The sequence below is a fragment of the Canis lupus genome, chromosome 13, assembly GCF_003254725.2.
Source record: "Canis lupus dingo isolate Sandy chromosome 13, ASM325472v2, whole genome shotgun sequence".
Lineage (NCBI taxonomy): Eukaryota > Metazoa > Chordata > Mammalia > Carnivora > Canidae > Canis > Canis lupus.
Window position 1 is genome coordinate 8,294,187 of NC_064255.1, and position 27,707 is coordinate 8,321,893.

General features: G+C 35.1%; 1 protein-coding gene and 1 non-coding gene across 11 annotated transcripts in view; one reads left to right on the plus strand and one right to left on the minus strand.

The window, feature by feature from the left end:
- The window catches only part of ANGPT1 (angiopoietin 1), a 356,431-nt gene that overhangs the window by 68,358 nt on the left and 260,366 nt on the right, over nt 1–27,707 (minus strand). For 7 of the 10 annotated variants that reach the window (XM_049093342.1, XM_025450372.3, XM_049093346.1 and 4 more), the window contains 2 exons: nt 17,810–17,931; nt 4,382–4,614 (listed from right to left, as the gene is read on the minus strand). In XM_049093342.1, the coding sequence (XP_048949299.1) occupies nt 4,382–4,614; nt 17,810–17,931 (355 nt within the window). The remainder of the gene's footprint in view (nt 1–4,381; nt 4,615–17,809; nt 17,932–27,707) is intronic. The other 3 variants (XM_049093343.1, XM_025450373.3, XM_035702240.2) reach the window with 1 other exon arrangement.
- Nucleotides 5,932–6,038, plus strand: LOC112662556 (U6 spliceosomal RNA). Its single transcript, XR_003138652.1, has one exon. It is a non-coding gene; the product is annotated as a U6 spliceosomal RNA (small nuclear RNA).

Here is a 27,707-nt window from a genome sequence, read left to right on the forward strand (position 1 = left end):
TGTTATTAGAACTGAATGAATTAATATATGCAAAGGGCTCAGAAGATTGACTTTTACTCTCCAAATATTTGCTAATATTTTAATAATAATGGCAAAATGGTCATCTGGTCCTTCTGCTCCCAAGCTTATCAACTTTCCAGTACATTCTCCTACGTGGTGACAGGGGTAATTTTTTTTTTCCTAAAATGCAATGCCAACGTTGTCCTCATATATTGACATGACTCCTTACTGTTTTCAGAGAAAAAAAATGCAGCTTCCTTGATCTCTCTCAATACCTCTCTAACTCCATCTTTACTGTTATCCTGGCTTTAACTCTGAGATTTAGGCTATGCATTTAGGTATATGCCACTCCCTGCCATGACTTCTGGCAAACATACATGTTCTTTGAGCTGTTTGAAATAGCCTCTGCAGAAAGATTCTCCAAGGTGATTTAGACAGTAAGAAAACCAGCCCATGGTGAAGAGGGAAGGCTAAATATTATTTTCTTTCTTCCTTTTTAAAAATGCTTTGTTACTAATTAAATTCTTGATCACATGATACAATGTTTGCTTCACGTGTACTCAATGTATGTGACAATAGCTTAAACACATCTGAACATAAAGATGACTGGTGAATGTTTGATGGCCACAGTACCTGATTATCCTTCCCAGAAGAATTCCAAGCCTTGTTTCCATGCCATTATCAATGTAAACTACTTAATTCCAGCAATAACTGTGAATTGCCAGAAATATGAAGCAATCAGCTAGGTTTTGACGTTATGATAACATTGAGGGCAATATTTTTTTAGTGGGTAATGTTTCTAAGAATAAATGTGGCCAAATGTTTGCAGACAAAAGTCAGACAAAAATAAATGTGTTACCAGAAGCAATACTAAATGAATGCAATTCAGTTTGAAATGATTATTTGCCTAAGACACCACAACTGCCTGTTTGGAACAAGAGGACAGGTTGGTGAATTATTTCAAAAAGTGTGTTTATTAAAAATTGTACTTAGCTTGAATTTATCTTCCGACATTAGCTATTTTAGTAGGAAAAGTTCTGTGAAGCTAAACAAAAATAATCCCTACATGCAAAGATGGATTTACAATTCCTGGACCAAACACATGTTAGGGAAAGTATAAATTGCCAGCCAACACTTCCTAAGAATGCTTTTATCATGTAACTTTAGTGAGTTATAAACACGTTAGAAGACTTAAAAATAAACTACATTTTTTCAGCATTTACTATTAACAGGCATCAATGCTGTATGTTCTATGAAAACTTCTTTTAATTTACTAAAAACTCATCAGGTATGCATTATGACCCCATTTTAGATAAGAAAACCAAGGCTAAAAGAAACTGCTTGAATGGCTGTCAACAGTTAAACTTGAGCACTAACTGTATATCAGACATTTCCCATGAGAGAAAGTTTGGTTATAGACAGCACTTAATAAATTTGTGTTTAATTGAACCTTGTCACTTGGAGGAGAAAGAAGGAACTAAAGTTTAGTGAGTCAACTATTTCATATGCTGTCTGCTATTATAGGCAGTACCTAATTTAACCCTTTCCCTGTCACTGAGAAGTAGACACAATTATCCTGACTTTATAAAACGATGAAACAGTTTCATAAAGGTTAAATTAGTAGCTGATGACAGAGAAAATTCACTAAAAATTTCTTCTCATACTTTGTAGTATTATATCCAGGCTGTCTCCGTAAGTGATTGGGTCAAGTTAGAAAGAGAGGACGCTGAAGTCAATTAAACATTTTTGGCTTTTATATTATAACACAGCTCATGAAGATTTTAGAAAATCTTCTAGAAGACTACTCTTTGAGTTCTTAAAATATACATTTTTAAAATTGATGCATTTATTGTGGTATATTGATTTAGGCGTATTTGCATATATTTAAATGTGAAAGTAGAATATTTACATAAAATCCCTTGATAAATAATAAATCCATTTAATAAACGAGTTGTTGGTCACAAAAGTAGGGAAAGGTTTTACTTATATGTTTTGGAATTAGGATGAAATAAAAGTTTATTTTAATCCAATATTTCAAATTCACCAAAACTAAAGACTATGGCACCAGTGAAAATGAAGATATGCAGAGAATTAAAATCTTGATGGAAACCTTAGTAAGAGGCATTTTCCATTTTTGTGTCTTTTGAGTCCTTAAATGATCAAATATTTGGTTAGGATATTAACTATAGAATTAAAGAAAACAAATATAACAAGGAGCAAATAAAATCTATGATTACTAGAGCACAGATCTCATTGGAAAATGGGGTAATAGACTTACATGATGATCACAAGTCCTGCAATTACATCAGAATTTATTTTAGGATTATATCACTAAAAAGAAAATAAATATTGAGAAGCCTGAAGTATTAGACAATTTATCTCTCTTATTTTTATTTGTTTTGGATATGCTATATCACAAAAGAGACACAGTTACTTTTCTCATACCCTGAGTGTATGTTATGGGTAGCATGTATCAGGATCATAATTTTTCTATATATGTTTCATGAACAGATGTTTGTTTGCCTGATGTTGCACCCAAACTCCAAACCTAGCCAGGAATTTCACTTTTGCAGTCACTTCCAGCTCTGCTTCTAAAATTTTAAAGACATATTAATTAGACAAATAATCAGAAAAGAAGTGAAATTATGATAAGTAGGCAGACATATGAGCTCTGTGAGAATCACCAGGGCTTGATATTTCTAACATCATGAAAAAAGAAAAAAAAAAAGAAATACTCAACTCCATGTGCTTTAAGTCTCAGGATGATAAGAAAAATATGTTTTCAATGTTCCCTCTAATGTATTCAGTTCAATATGAGAATAGATATGTCTTATATTAATACTTAATTTCTAAATACTCATGAGTTCTATTAAAATTCCCTGGCAAAATCATACCAAGCTTTCCTTCCAGTGGACTCTAACTCAAGGTTTTGGCAGGCGCTGACTGATTAGCAGGTTTTTTCCTTCCCAATCACATTTCTGAGCACACCCAAATGGAGCTCTGGGAACTTACTGTTTAAAAAATACTCCTTACAAAGTATATTAAGGACTTGTTTAGACTATCTAAAGGAGATATAACTCAAGGTAATGGAGTGTAATAGAGAAATGTGAAATGTCTTTAAAACAAGATCACTTCATATGGAATTATCATCTATATTCATATCTATACATGAAAGGATAGAATTGAGCTAATTTTTCATATAGCTCAAGTCCACTATTAAATTAAAGGAGCCTCTGTAGTAGGTATATTACATATATGCACAAACTACCACATGAATGGTCATATAAGCCACAGCTTAGTGACAACCATAACTTTCAGATATAAGTGGTGTTCTCTTTCACTCATCACTATTTACGATTCATCGCATCTTCACTCAGAGAAAGGCTGATTAGCAAGCAGAACTACAGAAGATGACTTTAAGCTCCAAACTTTGAAGAGCTCTCCTGAAGCTAGGGAGAGGATTTTCTTGAAGTGGACAAGTGTACACAGAAGCACTCATTCAATAACTGTTGGGTGGGGATGGGCATATGGATAAATATCTTCTAAAGAGACACAGGACTACAATATTTTCAATAGTTAAGTGGCTCCAGATATTCTAGTCATATTAAAAATTTGTATTTCCAACACCTGAAACTAATATATATATAAATGTGTATTTATGTGTGTATATATATATACACACACACACCCTGGTTTGGTCTTCTCCACATAAGAGTTCTTTTTTTTTTTAAATTAATTAATTTATTTTATGATAGACATAGAGAGAGAGGCAGAGACACAGGAGGAGGGAGAAGCAGGCTCCATGCCAGGAGCCCAACACGGGACTAGATCCCGGATCTCCAGGATCACGCCCTGGGCCAAAGGCAGGCGCCAAACCGCTGAGCCACCCAGGGATCCCCATAAAGACTTTGAATAACCAAGATTCTTTCTCCTGCATAATAGTAATTGGGAACAGCTATATCTCCTTTTATTTGTAGGGAACTCTTCCTTCTCCTCCTCTACAAAAGAAACGATTAATATTAGTTTTAATATGGAAATCTTTCTGAAATGAAACTCTCCCCAAGACTCTGAATTAATCTTTAACACTGGCTAATTTCTGTCCTCTACATTTAAGTGTCTAACAGCATAACATCAAATAGAAGAAACTAGAAACTTCTTTTAGAAAGATACTGTGAATTCACAAATTCAAGCCTATGAATACATTCTCTGACCTTAAAAACATGAGAAAATTGTGAGTACAAACTTCATGCAATGCTTCTAAGAATAAAGTTATTTTGCTGTTTTTATACAGCAATCAATACAATACAGAAAGTTGTATTGAATATTTACTTGCTCCATGTTAAATAAAATAACTACTATGCCAAATTGAAGAAATTCTTACCACCTTCTTTAGTGCAAAGGTTGACGAGGTTATGCACTGTGTCCATCAGCTCCAGTTGCTGCTTCTGAAGGACACTATTGTTGTTGGTGGCTCTGTTCAATTGTTTCTCCAGTTCCTGGATTATGTATGTTTGGCGAGTAACCAAGACTTGAAGATTTTCTCTCTCTTCTTTTAAGGTGTCCAACTCTTCCTTGTGCTTTCCCTCCATTTCTAAGATTTTATGTTCTAATAAACTACAAGGAAATAAAGATGTGACTATTTTAAAAATGCTATACAAAAAATATGACTCAACTAGATCCTGAGTTTATTTAAAGTTAGAAATTTTAGTTAGGTATGTCACAATGGAAATATTTTATAAATGACAGTCTTGGAATATATACATATGATATATTCTAACATATATAATGTGTTATTTATATATAAATATTTAATACATATATTAAAATAGGAATTACATATATAACATATCAAATGACAAATTATTAGACCAGCTGTTGTCAGAGTAATATTTATTTCCTAAATATAATTATTTCCTGGGGTACATCTCATATACAAGATAGTTGACTTGGACCCAAATAATCATATTTTGTAAAAGTTACAGTATAACAACTTTCATTAAGGAAATAGTCCAATAAGAAACTGATAGAATAGTCCAAGAAAATACAACAAAATACAGAAACTATTTTTTTATTTACATTGCACCCATTTGGGATTCTTAAAACATTAACAGTGATTAAATTTCACAATAATTCTGTAGGGTCAGGTAATAGCATATGGATGCAGAAATTACAGGACCAGAAAGCAGGCTATGCAAAATCACAGTGAATTAGATGTCTCAGGATTTTTGATGTCTGGTCCTGTATCATAACCACAGCTTATTTCGTCTCTCAACCTAAGTTTCAGAATGAGGCCTGAAAGCACCACAAGTTCCCAAATCTCTGCACAGAGGGTTCTGAACAGGAAGACCACAGGCTGGTGGCTTGGTCTTACAAAAAGATGGGACTTTGCTCAGGGTGATGTAATCTTCAGCTGAGAACCTTCCTTCTCTCAGAACTCTGCCAAAGATACTCCCGTTGCATATTGCACATTAAAAATGATAGGGAATGCAGAAGCACTCTTGGATCCTAGCAACTGACTGTAAATAAAAAGTATTTACATTTTATAGAGTGTATAATATACTAAGATTCCTCAGAGGAAAGCCTGATTCAGTTGCCTCAGGTCCATTTTCAGGAGGTTGAACCAGTCTTTAGTTTACAAGGTGTTATTCAAATGTAACATACCAGACTGGGCACTTAATTTACGTTGGAGAAATATAGCACTGAATCATTCCTATAAGTTTGCAAAAAGGGGACTCCAGGGAATGTTTTAAATTTAATACTTAAATCATAAAATAGGCCATGTTAAAAGAGCCAAACTTTCCTACTTGACATACTGGGGGACGAGCTGGAATATCTGATTGTCCTTTATACAGATTAAGAAGTATAGGGAGAACCATTCGTGAGCGTTCCAGGTCTTTGCCAGCAAACCCATCCTCAAGAAAATGTAGCTCAGTGCTCGCTTCGGCAGCACATATACTAAAATTGGAATGATACAGAGAAGATTAGCATGGCCCCTGCGCAAGGATGACACACAAATTCGTGAAGCATTCCATATTAAAAAAAAAAGAAAAAAAAAAAGAAAATGTAGCTCAGAATATGGCAGGAAAGTTGCCTGTTGAACCAAGCCTGAAAAATGTTGGGTTGCTTCTATTCATGTTAATCTACTAATTTACAACACCTTGAAGCAGCATGTTCAGATTCGCATATGAAAATTTCCATAGAGACCTGTCAGGGGCAGCTTTATGACCTGTGCAAGATGAGAGAAGCCACACCACTATTTTGGGATGCTCTCATTCTATGGGACACCAGTAATGAAAGAAGCCCTGCCCTGATTGTTAAATAAACTCCATTTGGATAGAACCTGGGTATAGAGATTGGGGGAAAATGATATCGGTATCATTTGATGAAAAGGTATATTTTTGAAGACGTCTTTTGGAAATGAAAAACTTAGGTAAGGAAGTCAGGGTAAAATAAAAGACATTATCCATAAAGAGTAGGTATGATTCACTGTCTTTCAGTATTTTCTTCTGTGTCAATAATTTGCTGCTGAAATTAAAGGTTAAAAAATATACAAAAGAAGACAAACAAATGAAAAACCCTTCTCTGTTGGTTAAAAAGTTTATCCAACCATTGGGTAAGTGATTAGTACACTTGCTATGGAGTCAAAGGAGGTTTTCTCTGTATCTCGTAATCTTTGGCCTTCATATTTGAGAATTAACCAAAACTGATGCCTTAGCTCATTCTCAATTCACTTTTTAAGTTTTTGTTTTCCCTCCTAATGATCAGATGTAAGGTGCCCATAATACAAAGTCAGTTAACTTACCAAAAAATTGTCTTTTAAATTTGGAAGGGTTATAGTATACTACCAAGAAGACTTAGAATTAGCCATTAAAATGATACGAATGTAAAGATCAAAATTTGGATGATATAGTCATATAATACTAGATAAAATCTGAATTATCATTTTGTTCCTACAAAAAGGTGAGCATTGGCCTTTTAGTTTTATTAATCAGCAGGTAATATTATTAGATATTAGAAAATATCATGTTATAGTTTTAACCTGTATTTATCACTTGCAAAGTGCTATTACTCAGCTCTATGCAAAATATAAAATGATACCGTTCCTACCCTAACAATTTATTTTTTAGAGAGAATACCTCAAATAAAACATCAGTAGCTATAAGAAACTTGTTTCAGAAATAATTCTATTTTTAAAAAATTTTTACACCAATGTTTTTCCACTTCGTCTTTTGATGTACTCTCCATGCAAGAGAGTATATACTTAAAGATGGCTACTATCTGAGATGTTCATAAGGAAATTTTGTTTGTTTTGTTTTTCAGGATACTTTGGAAAGTCGATCAAATAATTTAAAGTTGATCAGAGAATTCCCTGGTGCCAAATGAAACCACTCCACACTGGCTTATGGAAGAAAAGGCCATCATTTCCTGAGTAAAAGGAATATTCACTTAACATGATGAAAAGAACATTAATTTTAATAATTCGCTGAACAACCTTTAATGCACTGTGACTACCAGGTATCAAAAGAAATCCAAATAGCCTGTCATCTCAAAATAGATATTTATGCAAAGTAAAGAAGGGACTTCTCACAGAAGTAAGAACCCTGCTCTGCATCACAGACATCTCACAGTGTTTAATGAAATATATGCATGACAACTATTGGCCAAATGGAAATATGTCACATTGTTTCCCAAATCGCAGGTCTTACCAGTTAATTATTTCTTCCAATCATTTTCTCAACTCATTTCTTCATTTGGAGTTTCTTTAACAACTTTTATACTATACTAATTATCTATTGAATTTATTTACTTATTTATTTATTAGGTAATACCTTTATATTAATAACTCTTTAGACTTCTTCAGGCAAGACTGATTTCTTCTTGGCCCTTCCATTTTCTTCAACACTGCTCATCCCTTTCTTCCATCTTCTCTTCCTATTTGGCTTCAAAGAAACTATTCCCTTTCCTTAGATACTTCTCCATTGGTTATTATCTACTTGGGAAGTCAGCCCTTTCTTCTCATTTCTCCAAACTGATTTGAATCCAAAGCTTTCTTTCCCGAAAAAAATCACATTCTATCTCTATTAATCACATTGTTGTGATATACCATTATAATTGTGTAGTCCTTTAAAGCCCTTATCTCCTTTGATTCTTAAAGCAATATAGAGATACAGACTGAGTAGATATTACAAGCCCCAGTTAATAAGAATATAAATATCTTGTCCAAAAATCATGCACTTATTGTGTCAGAACCAAGATAAAAAGCCATGTCTTCTAACTTGTCAGACTAGAAATGTGCTCATGATGTCTCAGTGCTATGAACACTAGCATGAAAGTCTCTCCTCTTTGATTTAATATATCTTCTTATTTCTTTTACCCATTGATATATTGTCAGGAAGCAAGGAATCACTATAACATCTCCTTAGTAACTGTCACTCTCCATCTGGTTATTCTGGAAGTTTCTCTTTCAAAATATTTTAGCCTATTAATCTTTTACATGTATAAAAACTGTTTCTTTGTCCGTTTTATTTTTTATCTGAACTAGATTTTCTTAAGCACCATTCTGCCTTAACCCCTCTGTCATCAAATTTAATTTTATCCCATTTTGTCCTGAAGTCTTTTATTGATTCTCTTACATTTTCCCTACCCAGATCAGTTGGGAGAAGCCACTTCAGCTAGATACATAGACTTCTACAAATAAAAGTCGATCGGAAGGACAACATTACAGCTTCAGCATCCTAAAACTAGATAGGCAAAGTAGTTATATTTTTCCTGATGATGTCCTGCAGCAGTAAGTTTAGTTTAGATTTAAATGCATAATCCAAAACATGGATGTTGATTCCAAACTCCAGTACACTATTTTCTTGAGTACATTCAGTATATTTTTATCAGGTGTTCACTTATTAAGAGTCTCACTCTCGAGTTTTTGGGAAGCTCAGATTAACTAAACAGTTTTTATCAAGATGCATCTTTTGGGATTAGTGTTCCATAGGACAACAATTTGTGAAACTGTGCACCAAAATCTATACAAATGGAGCTAGAAATCTGAAGACAGAGTTTCTCACAGGATTGTGAGTACTTCTGTTTCTCATCTTTCTGGAAACACTTTGAGAAGAGACATGCATAAAATTTTGGCACTTAACTTCTAGTTTGAGGGAGAGGTGCACTTTAATGAAGAATAAAATAAACAAAATAATCTAGGCCTTGAACTTCAGTAAAAGGTTCTAATTGAGTATATACAAAACCTTATTTGAAGTTTTTGGTTGACTTCTTTCCATTTCCACAGTCTGCCTCCTCAAATATATCTTATTGGAAATATTTCAGATCATTGAACACATCTTGAAACTTTCACAGAAAAAGCTCTCCTTTTCAAATCGTTTCCCACAACAGAGTTCTTAACGTAGCAGTCAATGAATTCACAGCGGTGACAGTTTCCTAAGCAATGTGTGTGTAAAGATAGCCCTTAAACAAGGAGGAAGATGTTGAAAATATAGAAACCTTCTCATTTTTATCTGTCTGAAACTGCTTACAGATGTTTCCATTTTTAAATTATTTTTAATATGTAAGGTGTCAACATGTGTTGCAAATACGGGTTTTAAAAGATTGATTTTTTTTTCCCTTCAAACAAGGGTAGAGTAACTTCAGGTTAAATTTATAATTTAAATTTATAACTTGAACACAGCATATTTAAAATTTATAGCTGGGAAGCCCAGGTGGCTCAGCGGTTTAGCATTGCCTTCGGCCCAGGGCATGATCCTGGAGTCCCGGGATGGAGTCTCATGTCAGGCTCCCCTGCATGGAGCCTGCTTCTCCCTCTGCCTATGTCTCTGCCTCTCTCTCTCTCTCTCTCTCTCTACATCTCTCACGAATAAATACATAAAAATCTTTTAAAAAATAAAATTTATAGCTAAATACTTTTGTAATTCAAATTTGGAGCAGAAGCATAGATTACGACAAGTAAACATTGGCAAGTACCTTTTTAAAAAAAAGTTTGGGGTAAATAAGAATAAATGGAATATGTTGTGGAAGCCAAAAACAAGAAAAAAACAGATACACTTCAAACCATAAAAATGTAATACTTCTATAAAAAAGATTGCACAATAAATGATAAGCTACAGAAACTCATAGCTGCAACATATATGTCAAAGTTTTCAGGTCCATTGAAGAGCATATATGAGTTAATAAAAGAAAGATAAACAATGTAATAGAAAGATGAGAAACACACATGAATAGGCTAGTCACAGAAGAAATACAAATGGTCAATAAACATGAAAAGATGTACAACCTAACTTCAAGTAGACAAGATTAATAAAATGGTTAGTAAGGTTTGGGGAAATCAGAAAGCCCATGTACACTTGGGGAGAATATAAAATTTGGAAATAATTTGTCAATATGTATGAAAACTTGAAAAAAATCACATGAAAATTCTAATAAATTATAAATTGTAGTCTATACCTAGGAACGAGAGATATGTGTATATAGTTATACATGTTAAAATATCCATGAGAATTTTTTATGAATTAGAAATAAATCCAACATATAAAGAATAATTATAATCTATACACACATGCATCCATTATATAAATATGTATTTATACATGTATGTGATTGGATATAAGTTTGTGTAAATGCACAACAGGTATTCACACTCTACACAGATGTATGTCTTAGTATATTCATAGGAAAAGTCTGGAAGAAAAAACACCAAACTTAATCTGTTAATGATGATTCTCTGCCAGGGGTGGTGATGGTGGAAGAGTATGGAATTAGAAAACTTTGTCGTTCAATTGTGTACAATTGAAGGACATCTATGTATTTTAATGTTTAGATCAAGTCTGTGTTACTTTTTTACTAATCAGAGATGTGTTCGAAGTCATGAGTCTAGAATGGTCCAGGAAGATGCTATCTAGAAATCTAAAAACTGGGCTGAATTAGTGAAACTCAAAATGTGAACTGATAACCTTGGGAGCCATGCAGTGGGCTTTTGGGGATGCAGAAGAGCAGTGTAAATACCATCTCCATTTTATTTATTTTAAGAACAATTAATATACTTACAATATTTAACATAAACTATGTGGTTTGTGTTTTCCATAAAAAATATTTTTTAGGTGTGTGTGTGTGTATACAGAGAAAAATGACATTTGTTGGGATAGAGCTACTGGGACATTTGCCAGTTCACCATTCATTCAATGTTCAAAAAGGACTTAATACTATATATACAATGTGTAGAGAACTGTGCCTGGGAGCATGAAGATAAAGATAAATAAAACACAGTCTCTATATTCTAGAAGGTCACAGCCAATAATAGAGAAACAGATAAACACATAGATGTACACACGCACAAGCGTGCGCGCGCACACACACACACACACACACACTGCAATGTGATGGGGTAAGTAAAATAATGGGGGGGGATAATGTACAGTGTTATCATACAAGTTGTAATGACCAAATCTATTGGGCAGAGTCAGAGAAGGGTTCTTACAGAGGTTAACATCTGCACTGAGTTTTGAAGGGTCAACAGGAGTTTGCCAGTTGAATAAAGAACTACAGGGAATTTCAAAGAAGTCAAACATCAAATATCTCTGAAATAACATCAAGTCTTCAGTGTAGTACTAACAGCTAGTATGATTAAATACTTGTTATGTATGTCGGGCACTGCTCTCAGTGCTTTATATTCATTAACTTAACTAATCCTCACATAAACTACTATTATCATCACTACTATTATCATCATCCCAGTGTTAGAAATTAGGAAACCAAAGCACAATGTGTTTAAGTAACTTGTCCTAAGCCACACAAATAATATGTGTCAGAGGTGGTTATAGCAGGATAAAAAGAAGAGTAAACCCTAGGCAGTCTGGCTTCAGAGCTCATGTTCTTAGCTATCAGACCATATTTTCTAAAATATAAGAATACTTGTATAAATAGGGCTACAAAATTAGGATTATAACAATCACTGCCTATATTCAATGCTAAAAAACTTGAACTTTCTTCAGTTAGTTACAGAGAAACAATACAGGATTAGGCAGATGCTGTCTAGAGATTGAAAAATTGGGCTGAATTAGTGTTGGGGACCTAAACAAAAGTGAAAAATAATCCGACATGCATTTTAGAAAGAAGACTTTGGCAGAGCTCTGGATGATCAGTTTGGAGACATGGGGCTTAAAGTGCTGAGGTCACTGCAGTGGCTGAGACAAGAATTGGTGGGTGTTTAACCTAAGATATGGTCAGTGGAAAGAAAATGAATAGGATAGATTGAGAAAATTATTTAAGAGATGAATTCAGATCATCAAGTCACTGAGTTGGGAGGAATCAGAGAAAGGAAAAAAATTAAGACTTTTTTCCTTTGGGAATAGATTGGAATACAATTCTAAATCAAATTAAATCTAAATGTAAATCAAACCAATCTAAAATTGTAAGATTAATGAAATTGAAATTTAAAAATGCTATATGCCATTAAATTCATTTAAAAAAATGTTCTATTCAATCAGTCTGTAGGTATTCCATTTACCAGATGTAGAATGGACTAATATAAATTTAAATACTTTTTATTGATTCCACCATACATAACTAACATAATTCAGCCTGATCTAATGCTAGCAGTTAGCAGGATTTCCCCTTAGTATTTTGTAAAGAACTTATCAAGTGGAAACAAGCTTTAATTTAAAGACTGTGACTTAACTTTTCAATTTTTAGGCATCATAAGTATTAAAAATCAATATTTTATAATGCCATTACAGTAATTTGTTTGTAAGGTATAATTTTGTATCTCGAAATCACATACATTTCAATAAGTTAAAATTAATTAACTTAATAACTTCCCATAAACTCCAGCTAGAAGATAGATGAGCCTTGTCAAATAAGTCCAGTGAATTCCCAAGGTAAAATAAATAGTTTATATTTCCTACTCCAGTATTAGCAGGAATAAATAATGATCTATATAGGAATAGGCCAAAAACAACTGGCCTACCCCTTTCTTCAAACTTTTATTTGTTTGTGTTAAGAGGATAACTTGACAGCCACATCAATTAATCTTGAGGCTACATCATTCTGGAAAAATATTTTTATAATAATTAAGACAGAGAATCATTATGGACTTGAACCCTAATTTTGCCATAAACTAGCTGTTTGGTCATGGAGAAGTAAACTTGACCTTTGTGAACTCCATTTTCTTTATACATAAAATAGAAATAATAATAGATACTTTGCAGAATCAGTTGGAGGATTAGCAGTAATGTACACAAAGCATCTGGCATAGATGTTCACCTGATATTAGATAGGCAAGTGGCAGATAGTTTTTAGGAAACTATGTCAAAGTGGCCAGCATATATGTAGTTTCACTTCACTCTGAATGATCTTACCAAAAATTTTCCTAATCTTCATTCTACATATTCAACACAAGTATCAGGAAAGCCCAAGTGCTCTATCTTTGTATATGTAAGATGCCCATTTCCTTCCTGTATACCCTAGTGAGGCAGAAATTTTTTTCTGGAATATTTTTTCACCTGGCTGTGCTGCCATCTTGGAGAAAGTTGAGGTTAAGTCAGAGATGGGCAGGTGTCTTGATCAGTTCACCAAACTTAGATGAAAAGATTCAGCTCAAGGGATTTGCATTATATCTTTCCCTATTCCTCTCCCTTTTCTATTGTCTTGAGCTAACCTGGCAGGAAACATACTTGAAGAATCTAATAAAAGTTGACAATTATATGTTCCACTTTGTGATCCAACCCCCTATGTGCAAGGTAAATATTAATCCTTCCCATTTTTTGGGTTCCTGGTTGATAATTTCAATTACATGGGCCAATTATTGATCTTGTGCTTCCAAATATTGTTTCCTTGAGGTAAGAAACAAAACCATTTTGAGATTAGGATAGCATCCAACAAAAGAAAAAAAAAAAAAAAAGCATTTCCTAAAGAAAGCAAACTGGAAGCTTCTTGGAGTCACCCCCCACTAGATTGTTAGGAAAACAAACAGTAGAGCAAATGTTGCTAATCCTATTCTTGCTTTGTGCCTTTGGCCATTTAGGGGATAAAGAAGTGAATCTAATGAGGCCAAAAATCCTTTTTCAACCCTACAAGTGATGCATTTAATTTGTCAGGATGTAAATCAGCAGGACCTCTCAGCATGATTGTGTAGTATAATCCTGTCCATAAAATATTCCTCCTTGTTCTGCCAAAGAAGTGGTGGACCCTCCTAAGGGCCAGCTCACCGACTTGGCAGCTGAGGCCCCATCATACTCAAAGCTGGTAAGTCACACATCCAGACACAACTCCTGACATTCCGTGGGGAGGAAGCAAAGCTTAATTTAGATAATCCCCTTTGCAAAGTGTATTAGCTGATCCAAACCAGACCTGGCCAACTAAAGGCATGTTGTTCCTACATTTCAGAGATGCCTAAATGTAGAAAGAGCTCCTTGCTACATTTGGAAAATTAAGACTCATTTAAGGAATAGGTAGGGATAATCAATAAACTTCTTTAAAAATATATAAATATATATATATAAGTCATGTTTGACTTTGACCTTCTATCCACTTGAATGGTATGGGGAGGTATTTCTTTGTGGCTCTAGAAAATGCTTGGCAGAGTTCCTGAATTCCATTTCATATATGGAAATAAACAATAATAATAAACAGAATAGGGAAAGTATGCTATATATCACAAAAGTATATTTTTGGTTTTTTATAAAATAAAACACTTTAAGTGCTTCATAGAATTTACCTGGTTTAAAAATAAATGTTCCACCAACAGTCCATTAAATACATTTGACCCTTTAACAGGAAGGCACAGGTAACTACAGAGATACAGCAATGTCAGGAGATACAGCACATTGATAGAAAAATACCCCCAGCAACCCCAGGTAAAGTACTGCTACACTTGAGCATCAAAAAAGAAAGGAGTGCAAAGTAGGAGTAAAAGATGCATGTAAGTTCTTGTCAGCGTGAGCACAGAGATAAATTTCAAGTTAAATCCTAAATCTCTGAATTCCTTGTGAAATACCCTATATTTCTGGCAAAGGGAATTGTTAGAACTCTGAAAAAATTATCACTAGCAATAAGTGTTGTGATTTGTATATACAAGACCTGAATTTTTCCTTAGAAATTAGAATTTAATAAAGGAAAAAATTCATCAGCAGAAGGCATGTATGTGCTAGGATTAGGAATGAGATTCCTCTGAGTACTCATGGCACATGGAGAAGCCTCCTTTTCTTGACCTGCAGCAGAGAGAGCTCTTTTGAGGGCTTGAACCTTGACTCAGCTTTACAGATGGAACAGAGAGAGCAACTTTGAAGCAGTTTCCCTTAAACAAACAATTAAACAATTTCATGGTGAAAATTCCATAGTAGGAAATGATACTAGGTGTCATATCAAGAATTATGATGGAAAAACAAAATACCCATTTCCATGATCTGGAAATAAGGCAGAGGGGATATATTTAAAAAAAATACAGAGAGGAAAGAAAGAAGAAAGAAAGAAAGAGAAAGAAAGAAAGAAAGAAAGAAAGAAAGAAAGAAAGAAAGAGAGGAAGGAAGGAAGGAAGGAAGGAAGGAAGGAAGGAAGGAAGGAAGGAAGGAAGGAAGAAGAAAGAAAGAAAGAAAGAAAGAAAGAAAGAAAGAAAGAAGAAAGAAAGAAAGAAGAAAGAAGAAAAAGAAGAAAGAAAGAAAGAAAAAGAAAGAAAGAAAGAAAGAAAGAAAGAAAGAAAGAAAGAAAGAAAAAGAAAGAAAACAAAATAAAGAATGAATATGAGAAGGAAGGTGGGAAAGAGAAAGAGAGACACACTGTACCGGGGTGGAGTTGGGGGCGAGAGTGTGAGCAAGCTTGAGTACAAGTGACACTTAAGGGCAGCATTTGTTTTTGTAGTTAAGAGTGAGACCTTTCAGTTCTCCCAGTTTTTTTTTTTAATGGTATCCTGACAGCTCAAGTGTCAGATGCAGACCAAGAGATAATACACATATCAGCAGGGGAAGAATTGAAGAATGTAGATTCATGCTGACAACTTTTTAAGAGATAAATCATCTGTGGTAACATACTTGGTGAGAGACTGAAACCACCCTAAGTTACACCTTAAAATGAAATACCATGCAGTTATTAAAAATGATATTAAAAAAAATGATATTAGAGGGATATTTATTCATGAGAATTGATATTTCCAAAGAAGGCAGGCTAAAGAGTATGTACAGCATGACACAGCTTTCTATAAAAAATATATTTATATATAATATACGGCAACACATGCAGCTTTCTCAATGTGACAGGATTATGATTTTTAATTTTATTTTGTGTACGCTCTCTCTTTTCTCCAATAAGTGTGTTATTTTATGTAATTATAGAAACAACCTAAAGATAAGGTAAAGTTGACAATGTTTTACGGTTCATTCCCAGACAAAGCTTTTACAATAGCATCTTGAAATATATGACTATAAAGGGGTTGACTTTTCGCAACAATGTTAAAGTTTGGTGGGATGGTTGGTGTAAAATATACCTGCTCCATGTATATGTCTGGTTACTGTGAAACAGCAGTAGGATAAATGGTACTTTTCAGCAGGATTTTCAATTCCAAAACATTTCATTATGCAACCAGTTCAGGGTCAAGTCCTGTCAAGTTTATTTATAGTTATACAGTTTACCCCACGACACGGTACAAAGATAAATAAATGTAAAATTTAGAAATACAAGTCATAGAGCATACGTGACCCCTTTCAGACTCTAAATCAACAGCCAGGGTTATCTTCTTCATGTAAAAGCTTCATTATAATTGTTGTCATTAAGGGCCACTTTTAGTGTAAAGTTGGGGAATCCTTTTAGGTTGTAGATAGTAGTATTGAGAGAACATGTGCTACAGTGCAAAGAGCAGGACTAGGGAGAAAGAAGCCTGGATTACATTCCCAGTTTACCATTAGCAAGCTGTTATAACCTTGGACAAATTACTCACTTCTACTGACTCTGCCCCTCATCTATAAAATAAGAGAACTAGCAGTCCTCTTAGGGACCTTCCTAGTTTGGAACATGGTGGAAACTAGTTCCAATGACATAAGGTATTTAACTCCTTTATAGCAACACAATGGTCTTTAAATCAATATGTACATAAGAACTGGGACTTCTTCAAGTCATCCAAATGGCCAGGAGGCAGTTAATAAGCAATACATTTGTCCTACAGAGGTCAGTGCTTTGACTGAATTGTCCATCATGAATGGCAATGACTTCGAAATGATATAGACTATATGTCATCTCAAGATCTCTAAGTCTCATTTCACTACTTGTGATGTATACAAAACACATCTATAAAACTAAACAAAGAAATGTCTTATATCCAGAGTAAGTGGCTTTAAATGTGGGAAAAAGGATGGTGAGCAACTCCTGAATCATCCATATAGGTAAATAATTTTCTGAGAAAAATAATATTTGCTTCTCTCTAGTGAAATATCTCTGAATTTAACAATCTTGTAGCTCTATATAAGCCTAAGGATAGGTAGATTGACAATTCATGTTATAGAGGCTCAGAGACTGTTTTCTTCTCTATTGCTATAGATTTCATTCTGCTGAAAATTGTCAATATTTTGTGTCACTGAACTTAGTCACAGAATCCATTTTTGTGGCTATGATGGGATTTGTACAACTAAACATTAGATAAATTATGTCTAAAAGCTATAAAAAGCAAATATTCCAAGAGTATAAGCAATAGTATTATTTGTGTTCCATTAAATTGTCTTTATATTTCCTTTTTTGCAAACCACCTCAATCTTTTAAGTTGACAGAGGTGAAGGATAAAAATAAGTACATATGTAAATATTTGGAATACGACAATCCTCACCTGTTTTTCTCATGAATCTTTAGGATTTCATTTGTCTGTTGAAGAAGCTGCTTCTCTAGCTTGTATGTTGATAATGAATTCTCTAGCAGTTGTATTTCAAGTCGAGAAGTTTGATTTAGTACCTCAAGATAAAAGATAAAAGATAAAAACATTTCAAACTTCAATCACAAAGAGTGAAAATAATTTTTGTTTTTTTTATTTAGTAGTGTTTTCTTTTAAAATAGTATTTCTTCCAGAATAATTAATTAAATGGTCTACAGTCTACTAATTAATTCTTTACAATGTGTCTTAAACATGACATTCAAGATTGAGGTTGCAAGTGAATGAGAAAATTGAGTTGTTAAATCCATTTTTATATTTAAATTTTCATGTCCTAAATCCCTAAGATATTCTACTTTGCTGGTTGCTTTATATGCCTATTATCCCCAATATTGATATAATATACATACTATATCTGAGATAATATGAGACAGTGCAAGATCTTAGATATTGTGTATAATTAATAACTAATAGGAAAGTAAAATCTTCCCACTTCGATTTCTCACCCTAGAAAAACCAATTACAAATGTGCAACAACTCTTGACATAGTTTATACAAATTCATGACCACAGAGTTACTGAATATCTGTTAGGTCAGGCCACTCTTCCAAATATCATATCATTTCACAGACATGGGCACATGCTAACAGAAGACTTGTTACCATAACTTTATAAATGAAGAAATGGAGGTTCAGACAGATGCCAAAATCCACACAGGAACCAAAGGAAGAACTGAGTTTCAAATCCAGACCATGTGACTCTAATTTTAATGCTCTATACAGAAAACTAAAATGGTTAGTTAAACCATCCTGGGTCTTAATCTAAAGAAATGAAGTAACCAGGAATCCAGATAGCACTGAAGACAAATTGTACTTATCCTTTCAACCACAGTATACTGGGTGCTCTAGAATGTTCAACTAATCTTGAATCACGAAGACTCATGTTGCTAGTCAGGTTTTAATATAATGTGAGTCTGTGAGCCACAAATGCAAACCTACCCATCCTCCAAGCAAACACTGCACACTGCAATCCTGTAAGATGCCTTCAAACTGTGCCAATGTTTTTGTGCCTCCCTGTCTCTGTTTTGTCCACTTCCCACCCCACTTTCTTTAAGGAAGATAAAAAGGGAAGGACAAAAGTATAATTAGCTTTAAAAGCTTCCTATGTCATTTGAAAACTTTTACCACTTTTCTTAGAACTTCTTTTTGAAAGGGAGCTGGAAAACCTTCTGGAGACTCAATATCGATCTAAAGGTCCACCCCTAAAAATGACATCATTAGAGTTTTCCTCCTTCTTGCAGTAGGTCTAAACCTAGGATTATATCAGATGCACATAACCTTTTCAAAACATACCGATATGACTAGGGCTTGACTTGGATTATAAAAGGTTGTGGGGGACAGGGATGTATTTGCAAGGGACCAGGACAGGGGCTAGGATGAGATGAGAGAAGCAATTGCCTCAATTGTAGTTTAAGGAAGTGTCAAAAAACTCGGTAATCTAGATAGTATTTTAATGCAACATTTTGAATATCAAAATTAATGCAAAATAATCCATGTTGAATGTAGCATAATTTTAAAATAAAGATAGGATCTGCTTCTGCATATTTATATTAAGTTTTGCATGTCTTGATCCCTGTCTCCTCACCCTAGTCCCAACCCCCGGGGGTGGCAGGGTGTGGGTGAGGTGGAGGGAAGGAGAGAATGGCAAGATGGGACATTTGTGCTTTTAAAAAGTTCTAAGGTTTTAGGATTCATTTTTACAATTGTCATAAATATAGATCTGAAAGCCAGTCCAAACATTACTACTACTAATCAATACTTAGACTTGTGGAGAGGTTCAGAGTTTTAAAAAATATTTTCCTATTCTGAGTCACTTCATTTGAGGAAAAACAGGAGCAAGAGGACCTGGGATTTGAAGACAGAATTGGGAACAGCACAGAAGACAAAATGGTAGACAACCTAAAGATTGGGGAGACACCAAAGGTAACTTTGAACTGTTGAACATAGTTTTACAAGTTTGTTGTTTGTTTATTAACTAGAATTACAATTTATAAAATAATTAAATAGGGGATGAGACATCTGGATCTTTTGGTGACACTTGGAACAGTGACAGTGCTTACTTAGCACAGAGAAGACAATATTGACTGAATGAATAAAAGGTATGTTGTCTCACTGAATCAGGCATATTATTTGCAGTTAAACAAAGTCTATTTTTCCCTTATTCAACATTCTCTCTCATCACACTTTCTGAGACTCTCAAAGACCAAAATTTTTATTTTACAAAGAATAAAAGCTATTTTTCCATGTCTGTAAAGAACATAAGAGAATCCTAAAACAGAAGGAATTATCAAAAATTGAAAATGAAGCTGTCTGTATCTAAATCCAGAGACCACAACAGCTCCTAATTTTTCTTCACTTTGTCCTACCTCCAGTCTGTTTGCTACATTACACCAGAGTGATCTTTTTTAAAAACAGAAATTGGGCAGCCCCGGTGGCTCAGCGGTTTAGTGCCACCTTCAGCCTAGGGCCTGATCCTGGAGACACAGGATCAAGTCTCACATCAGGCTCCCTGCATGGAGCCTGCTTCTCCCTCTGCCTGTGTCTCTGCCTCTCTCACTCTCTCTCTCTCTCTCTCTCATGAATAAATAAAATCTTTTTAAAAATAAATAAAAACATAAATCATGGGTGCCTAGGTGGTTCAGGCAGTTAAGCATCCTACTCTTGATTTTGGCTCAGGTCATGATCTCAGAGTCCTGAGATAGATCCCCGCCTCTGGCTCCCTACTCAGTGGAGAGTCTGCTTGAGATTCTTTCCTTCTGCCCCTCTCCCTGCTCATGCTCTCTCTTTCTCTCAAATAAATAAATCTTTAATAAAAACATAAATTACATTATGTCGTCACCAATATTAAATTTGCAAATGGCTTCTCTTTGCAATCAGAATAAATTCCGAAGTTCTTAGCAAGGCCCACAAGGTCCTACATGATTAGAACCCTGCTTACTTCTCAGATCTCATCCTGCCACTCCCCTCCTTGTTTAAATCACATTGGCCATGTTTTTCCACCTCAACATGTCAGATTCATTTCTTCCTCATGGCCTTTGCATTGGCAGTTGCCCATCCCTTCCCAGATGCATGGCTGATTTCTTATTCAATTCTTGCTTAGAGAGGCCCTTCCTGGCCATTGTCTGTAATATAACTCCCCATCATCCTCCATCAAGTCATCCTGTTTTATTGTCTTTAAAAAATCATCACTATTGGAAATTATCCTGTCTGTTCACTCCTTTGATGCTTCTCTACCCCATGAGGATGTCAGTTACACACAGGAAGAACTGACTATTCCACCTGGAGCCCTCCAAATTGCCAGTGCCCAGCAAGGGGTCTAGCACACTGGCACAGTCAGAGCTATTTGTTGGATGATAGGCTAGACAATGGACAATGAGTTATTTTTCAAGTTGGGTCAATGTCAGAGAGAAGGTGCAAGCCACATGAATGTTAAGTGGGACTTCAATGATAACAATCTAAAACCTAAATCTAAAGCAGCATCTGAATGTAGGAGGAGAGAGACAAATCCCAAATCTCACTTAGTCCAGTCTAGGTGTCAGGTCATCTTCGGCCACTTTTGAGCATAAATGACAATCCCTTCTCTTCTTTACCCACCACCTTGACCAAATAGCTACTTTATTTCAATTCTCTCTACACTGATGTATTAAAAGAGGCCTGAAGTTAAAAAATGAGCAACTGAGAGAACTGCACAGGAAACTATGATGAATTGACCACTTTTTTGCCACATGTCTATGAAACTTGTTGCTCAGCAATAACCTAAGTGTTCCATTAAAATGACAAAAGGCATTTTATTCGTTAACCTAAACACATTCCAAAGCACATCTCTGCCAATAAAAAAGGAAGGAAGGAAGGAAAGAAAGAAAGAGAAAAGAAAGAAGAAAAAGAAAGAGAAAGAAAGAAAGAAAGAAAGAAAGAAAGAAAGAAAGAAAGAAAGAAAGAAAGAATTAAAGAGAAGGAGGGAGGGAGGAAGAGGAGAAGAGAGGAGAGGTGAGGCGAGGCAAGGCAAGGCAAGGCGAGCAAATATTTGAAAAAAGCTCCTAAGAAACAATTTTAAATCTTAAATTTTTCAGAATATACCACAGAGTAAGAAAGACAAGGCTTGAAACTGACGACTTATGGACTCTAAAACGTTAGCACTTCATTAAAAAATAAACTAAAATTGGGGCATCCGGGTGGCACAGCTGGTTCAGCTTCTGACTCTTGGTTTTAACTTAGGTTGTGGTCTCAGCGTTGTGACATCGAGTACCACATCTGGTTCTGTGCTCAGGGCAGAGTCTGCTTAAGACTTTCTCTCCCTCCTCCTCTCCCCGTCTGCTTGATCTTTCTTTCTCTCTCTCAAATAAATAAATCTTTAAAAAAATAAACTAAAATTTAAAAATAAAAATGGCTAGTTTCTCAAACCAAGTAAATTAGAGAATTTAGCTTCTCTTTAATATTTTTAAGAGTGGCTATGATCTTCCTTAAAAGGAAAATCTCCCTTGAAAGAAATTTTCTTTCGCCAGCATATATATTAACTTTGAAATCAGTCTTGTTTGTGGTTTGTACTTCCTTTTAATTATGTTTTAAACAAAAAATATAACACAAAGTATGATGCCTTGGCAATTAGATTTTTACAAAAAAATAAAGGCAACTAAATGTTCAAGGAATTAGAAGATCGCCATTTTAAAAAACTAATGAGGGATCCCTGGGTGGCTCAGCGGTTTGGGGCCTGCCTTTGGCCCAGGGCGCGGTCCTGGAGCCTTGGGATCGAGTCCCGCGTCGAGCTTCCGGCATGGAGCCTGCTTCTCCCTCCTCCTGTGTTTCTGCCTCTCTCTCTCTCTATCATGAATAAATAAATAAATTTTAAAGAAAAAAATAAAAAACTAATGAAATGATTTATGTGGTCAGTGATAGGCAGTGTAACAAAGTACCACTTTACGGGTGACCTGTTAATTTCCAAGAGGAGAATGGACAACTAAGATGGAGAGATGTGGAGGCTTCTATGCTAATCCAGTTAAAACAGCATCACTGAAAGCATCAGCTGGGTGGCTCAGTTAGTTAAGTGTCTGATTCTTGATTTCAGTTCAGGTCATGATCCCTGGGTCATGGGATTGTCCCCCTCACCCTTTGGCTCTACATTCAATTTGGAGTCCGTCCTTCTCTTTCTGCTCTTCCCCCCATTCATGCACACATTCTCTGTCAAAAATAAATAAAAATTAAAAAAAAAATAACATCACTCAGAGTATGATAAGCTGGCAATTGTGCTTCCTGATGAGATGTAACAGGAAATAACAAGTAATTCTATAAAGTACTCCTACTACGGTGTTCAATTCAATTTAATTGACCCTTTAGCCTTACCTTTCAGTTTAAAGAAAAACCATGGGGAATGAATGAGTAAATTAAAATGCATCATATAGAAATTCTCAGAAAAGTTCGGGAATATGGGTCAGTTTACAAGAACAATTGGTCTGGTTTCTTAAAAACCTCAGGAAAAAAATATTGGAAGATTGCTCAAGATTAAAAGGGACTATTACATCTTAAAAGCTATAATGCCTATAAAATTTTTGGTATAACAACTGAGTAAATTTGAATGTGAAAGTTAGGTAATCTGAGAGAATTATTGTTAATCTTAGTTATAATAATGTTCTAGAATTAATACCACATTATTACATGTAGTATTTTATATTTTATTTGTATTATATACAACTATATATTAAATTTGCAACATAATCAAAATTTCATTGAGTTATAGATTTTAGAAGGGATACCACTTATATTACAGAGCTAATCCACAGAGGAGTCAGATTGGAACCCAGGTAGTTTGTCTCTGGAGTCTGACTTCTTTCCTATTGGCCCATGTAGCTGTACACAAGCAGCTTCTCTCTGGCTAAGAAAGGGACCGCCCCTCAATCAATAACAACTGCTATCAAAATAGTTTCTTTCATATCACCATGATATTTTCTGCTTGTTGCAGCTAATGGCCCCCGACTTCTCTCCCCACTCCAACACTAAACTAACACTACAAAGCAGAAAAGTGGCCAAATTTCTCTTGCTCCTTAGAGTACAGAGAAAATTCTGTCATGTGATGTTCTTAGTCAATCAAAATAACTGCAACAGAGCATTTCTGTTCAAAGTCTAATTCTGACCCATCAGTTATTTATGGGTATATATATATAGCAATCAATATACAACCTTTAGGCTATTACCTTTGGTCTTGGGAGCATTGGGTTGAAGTCTACAGAAATTAAGGGACTAATATTAGTTCATATAACCATTTTGACATGCATTTATTAAGAGCCTATGGTATACCAAGTGCTATTTTAAGTCCTAAGGATAGAGCAGTGAACAAGACAGACAAAATCCTTGCTCTCTTGAAGTTGTACCCTAATACAAGGGTTGGCTAGCTTTTTCTATAAAGGGTCAGATAGTAAATAGATTGGTGGGCCCTATGGTTTCTAGTACTCAACTCTCTGCCTGTTTGTTGGGAAAGCAGCAATATACAACATATAAATGAATGAGTGTAGCTGTGTTCAATAAAGATTTTATTTACAAAAAGAGATTGCAATTCAAATTTGACCTGTGGGTCATAGTTCACTGAGACCTCTTCAAATGGGTCATCAAACGCTTTTTCCAGACCTTGTGAAAAAGTTAATTACCACAGTATTTTCCTTAGATGACCCATTAGTAAATTTATTTTACTGCCATTTTAACTAGGCCAAGGTTAAATATTTATTCAGCTATTCTCTTTTCAAGTTAAAGAGATCTAGTGGCTCAACTTTGAGAGCTGCCCTTTTAAATCTATTTCTGTCTGGAGATTGATGCTCATTGATTAAACTGTTCCTGAACTGGCTTAAATTTGCAAATGTACATTGAAGTCCAAACAACAGGTGTGATAGTTCCTGACCTCTGATAAGCAGATGATAAAGTGAGATTAGATAAGAAATGCAAGAAATTTGTTAGGGGAAATGCCTGTAAGGCAAAATTTGGAAGAAGATGGAATCATCCAGGAGCACCTTCTGATTAACATGCAGGTCTAATCACAGTAAAGAAGAAAGGGAAGGAGAAGAGACTGAGTGAAAGCCATAGCCTCCAGGGCAGTTGTGAGAAAGTTCAGCAAGGCTAAAGGAAGGCCTTAGCCAAAGCCATGTGTCAAGGGAGTCCAAGAGTTCCCAGGAGCAGGCTAAGTATCAACTGCCACAATGTGTCACTGGGTAGTAGTAGCCACTGGGAATTGTACCTTTTGTACCAGCACAGAGATGGATTTCAGAACACAGCAGCTGGGGCCTCTGGTCAATGAAACCCCCACAGTAGGAGATGGGAAAGGTGCATTTTTATGGCTATACAAACAGGCTCCACAGCTAATTTTCTTTTATGGAAAATTAAGAAAGAAATGGGTTAGACAAGTTTTGCTACATTAATTCAAGTAAGCTCACTAAAGATAAGGACTGTTTTACTTATTATTGTATTTTGTACTGTATCTATTAAAATCTCTTTCTTTCATCAAAGAGATACCCAAAATATACCTTTTAAAATTTGGTTAACTTCTATTCCTAAACCTATGGTTCCTATATAAATAATTATAAATTAGAGGAAACTTAGCCTAAATGTCTAAGGAACTGCCCTATACTTATAGCACCAGCAAGTGGCAAGGACAACATCAGATTCCAGAATCACATGACATGATTTGTAGGCACATGGTAAAATGGTAATAGTTGGTGGCATCAGCGCAACAGTAATAGCAGCAATGTCTTTATCACTTACAGAAAACATTCAGTTGCTGCTACTAGGTTCACATTACTTTGGTTTTATCTGATTCCCATCTTACCCTCTGCTTGGACCCATTTAGTGTCTATAAGAGAGAAGTGAATACTGAGAAGGGTAGAATAGAGAGAGAGCCAATAAAGAAAACATGTAGACTCTGAGTCAGACTTCCTGTGGTCAAATCTTTGCTCTAATATTTACTACTAGCTGTTTCACCCAGGATAAGTTGCTTCTCCTCTCTAGATTTCAGTTTTCACACCTTTAAATGAGGGATGGTGATAGTACCTACCCCATACAATTTTTATTAAATTACTAAATAGCTAATATATATGAAATTGCTTAGAACAAAGCTGAACACCAATTATTAGAGGTGAAACTTAATGGAGCTTATCTATTAGGACATCTCTAATCAAAATTGGCCTGAGGTAGAAGCCAGAAATGGACTTAGGTGACAAGAAGGGACATAATGATGTCTGAAACTAACTCCCTCATAGGGCATATTCAGAAAGAAGACCTGGAAGTAAAGGAGATGTTGGCACTAACTGATAACAGAGTGAGAAAAACCCTGCAAGCGAGACTAAGGAGGAAGGTACAGGTATCAGGTGCTGACACCTAATTCTCACCGCAGTGGCTGGCAGGGTTATTTAGATGTGCTCATTATCTGTTTCTTATCTGATTATGATGCTTACTGAACACACAAGTATTTTTAAATGCATTACAGTAAAATCATGTTTTGGCTACCTTTTGTTACGTTCAAGTCTAGAAGGTCTAGAGAGAGGACCAGAAAGCACTAAGCTACTTATCTTTATAACACCAATCATCATGTAAAAGTTAGAACACAAAAATATGTCACAAAACCATTGTTATAAGTTCCCAAACTGGGAACCCTGGGTGGCGCAGTGGTTTGGTGCCTGCCTTTGGCCCAGGGTGCGATCCTGGAGACCTGGGATCGAATCCCATGTCGGGCTCCCGGTGCATGGAGCCTGCTTCTCCCTCTGCCTATGTCTCTGCCTCTCTCTCTCTCTCTCTCTCTCTCTCTGTGTGTGACTATCATAAAAATTAAAAAAAAAATTTAAAAAGTTCCCAAACTAACTGAGAACTGGAAATCAGTTTATGAAAAGCAACACATACCTATGTGAAACAAAATAGGATTAATATGGGAGCAAAAACCTAGGAGCATACCTGCATAGCACAAAAGGATCTACTGGTCCTTCTTTATAAAAAATACTTAATATAAAAGAATAGAGTGCATTTAGATTAAGGAATAATTTAGGATTCATTTTGTAAATTTGCCCCTGCATCCATACTTGAGTGCCCCTAAATGGTCATGTCTAAATAGAACATGTTCTGTTGCAAAGGGTCAACTAAATAACACATGTATATACATTTGCATGAAAATGTTTTGGAGCATGACAGCTATACAGATAGCACAGACAATTGGAAGACATTAAAATGAAGATGAACACTCAGGATTTACTTCTTAATGTAGGACATAGTTGGTCTGAGCCATTGTCTTCCTTCTCTACCTCCCCCTCATGGCAAGTTCTGACAGATTTGTGATTTTTAAGATATTTTCCAGGTTTTAGCTGTCTTAAAATTTTTCTTGGTGCATCTAATAAATTTTTATTGGCCTCTAATGACTATTTAGTTTTAGCTGTTCCCCACAGACAGGTTTTTTTTTCCTATGAATTTTCTGTACTCTTTTCCATAAAGTACCTATCTCTTAGCCTTAAGGATCCAGAACAAGTTGTTATCTCTTAAAATCTTACATAGCATGCATCTTAACAGTTTGTGGAGATTAATATGCTGATGGTGGGATTCCCCCCATTCCAACATACACAACTCCAATTCCTAGGTGGAAAGAGAACAAAAACAAATCAAAACGATTTGGGGGATAGAAAAAATAAACCCCTGTCATGTAGGTCATTCAATCTTATAACATAAATGAATAAAAATTTCAACTGTTCACTCAAGTATGGTAGTACTAACTGTGTTGCTCCAGTTTTTGAATATGCAGAATGCTTTGTAGAAGATGGTGAGAAATTCTGTTCTTATAAAAAT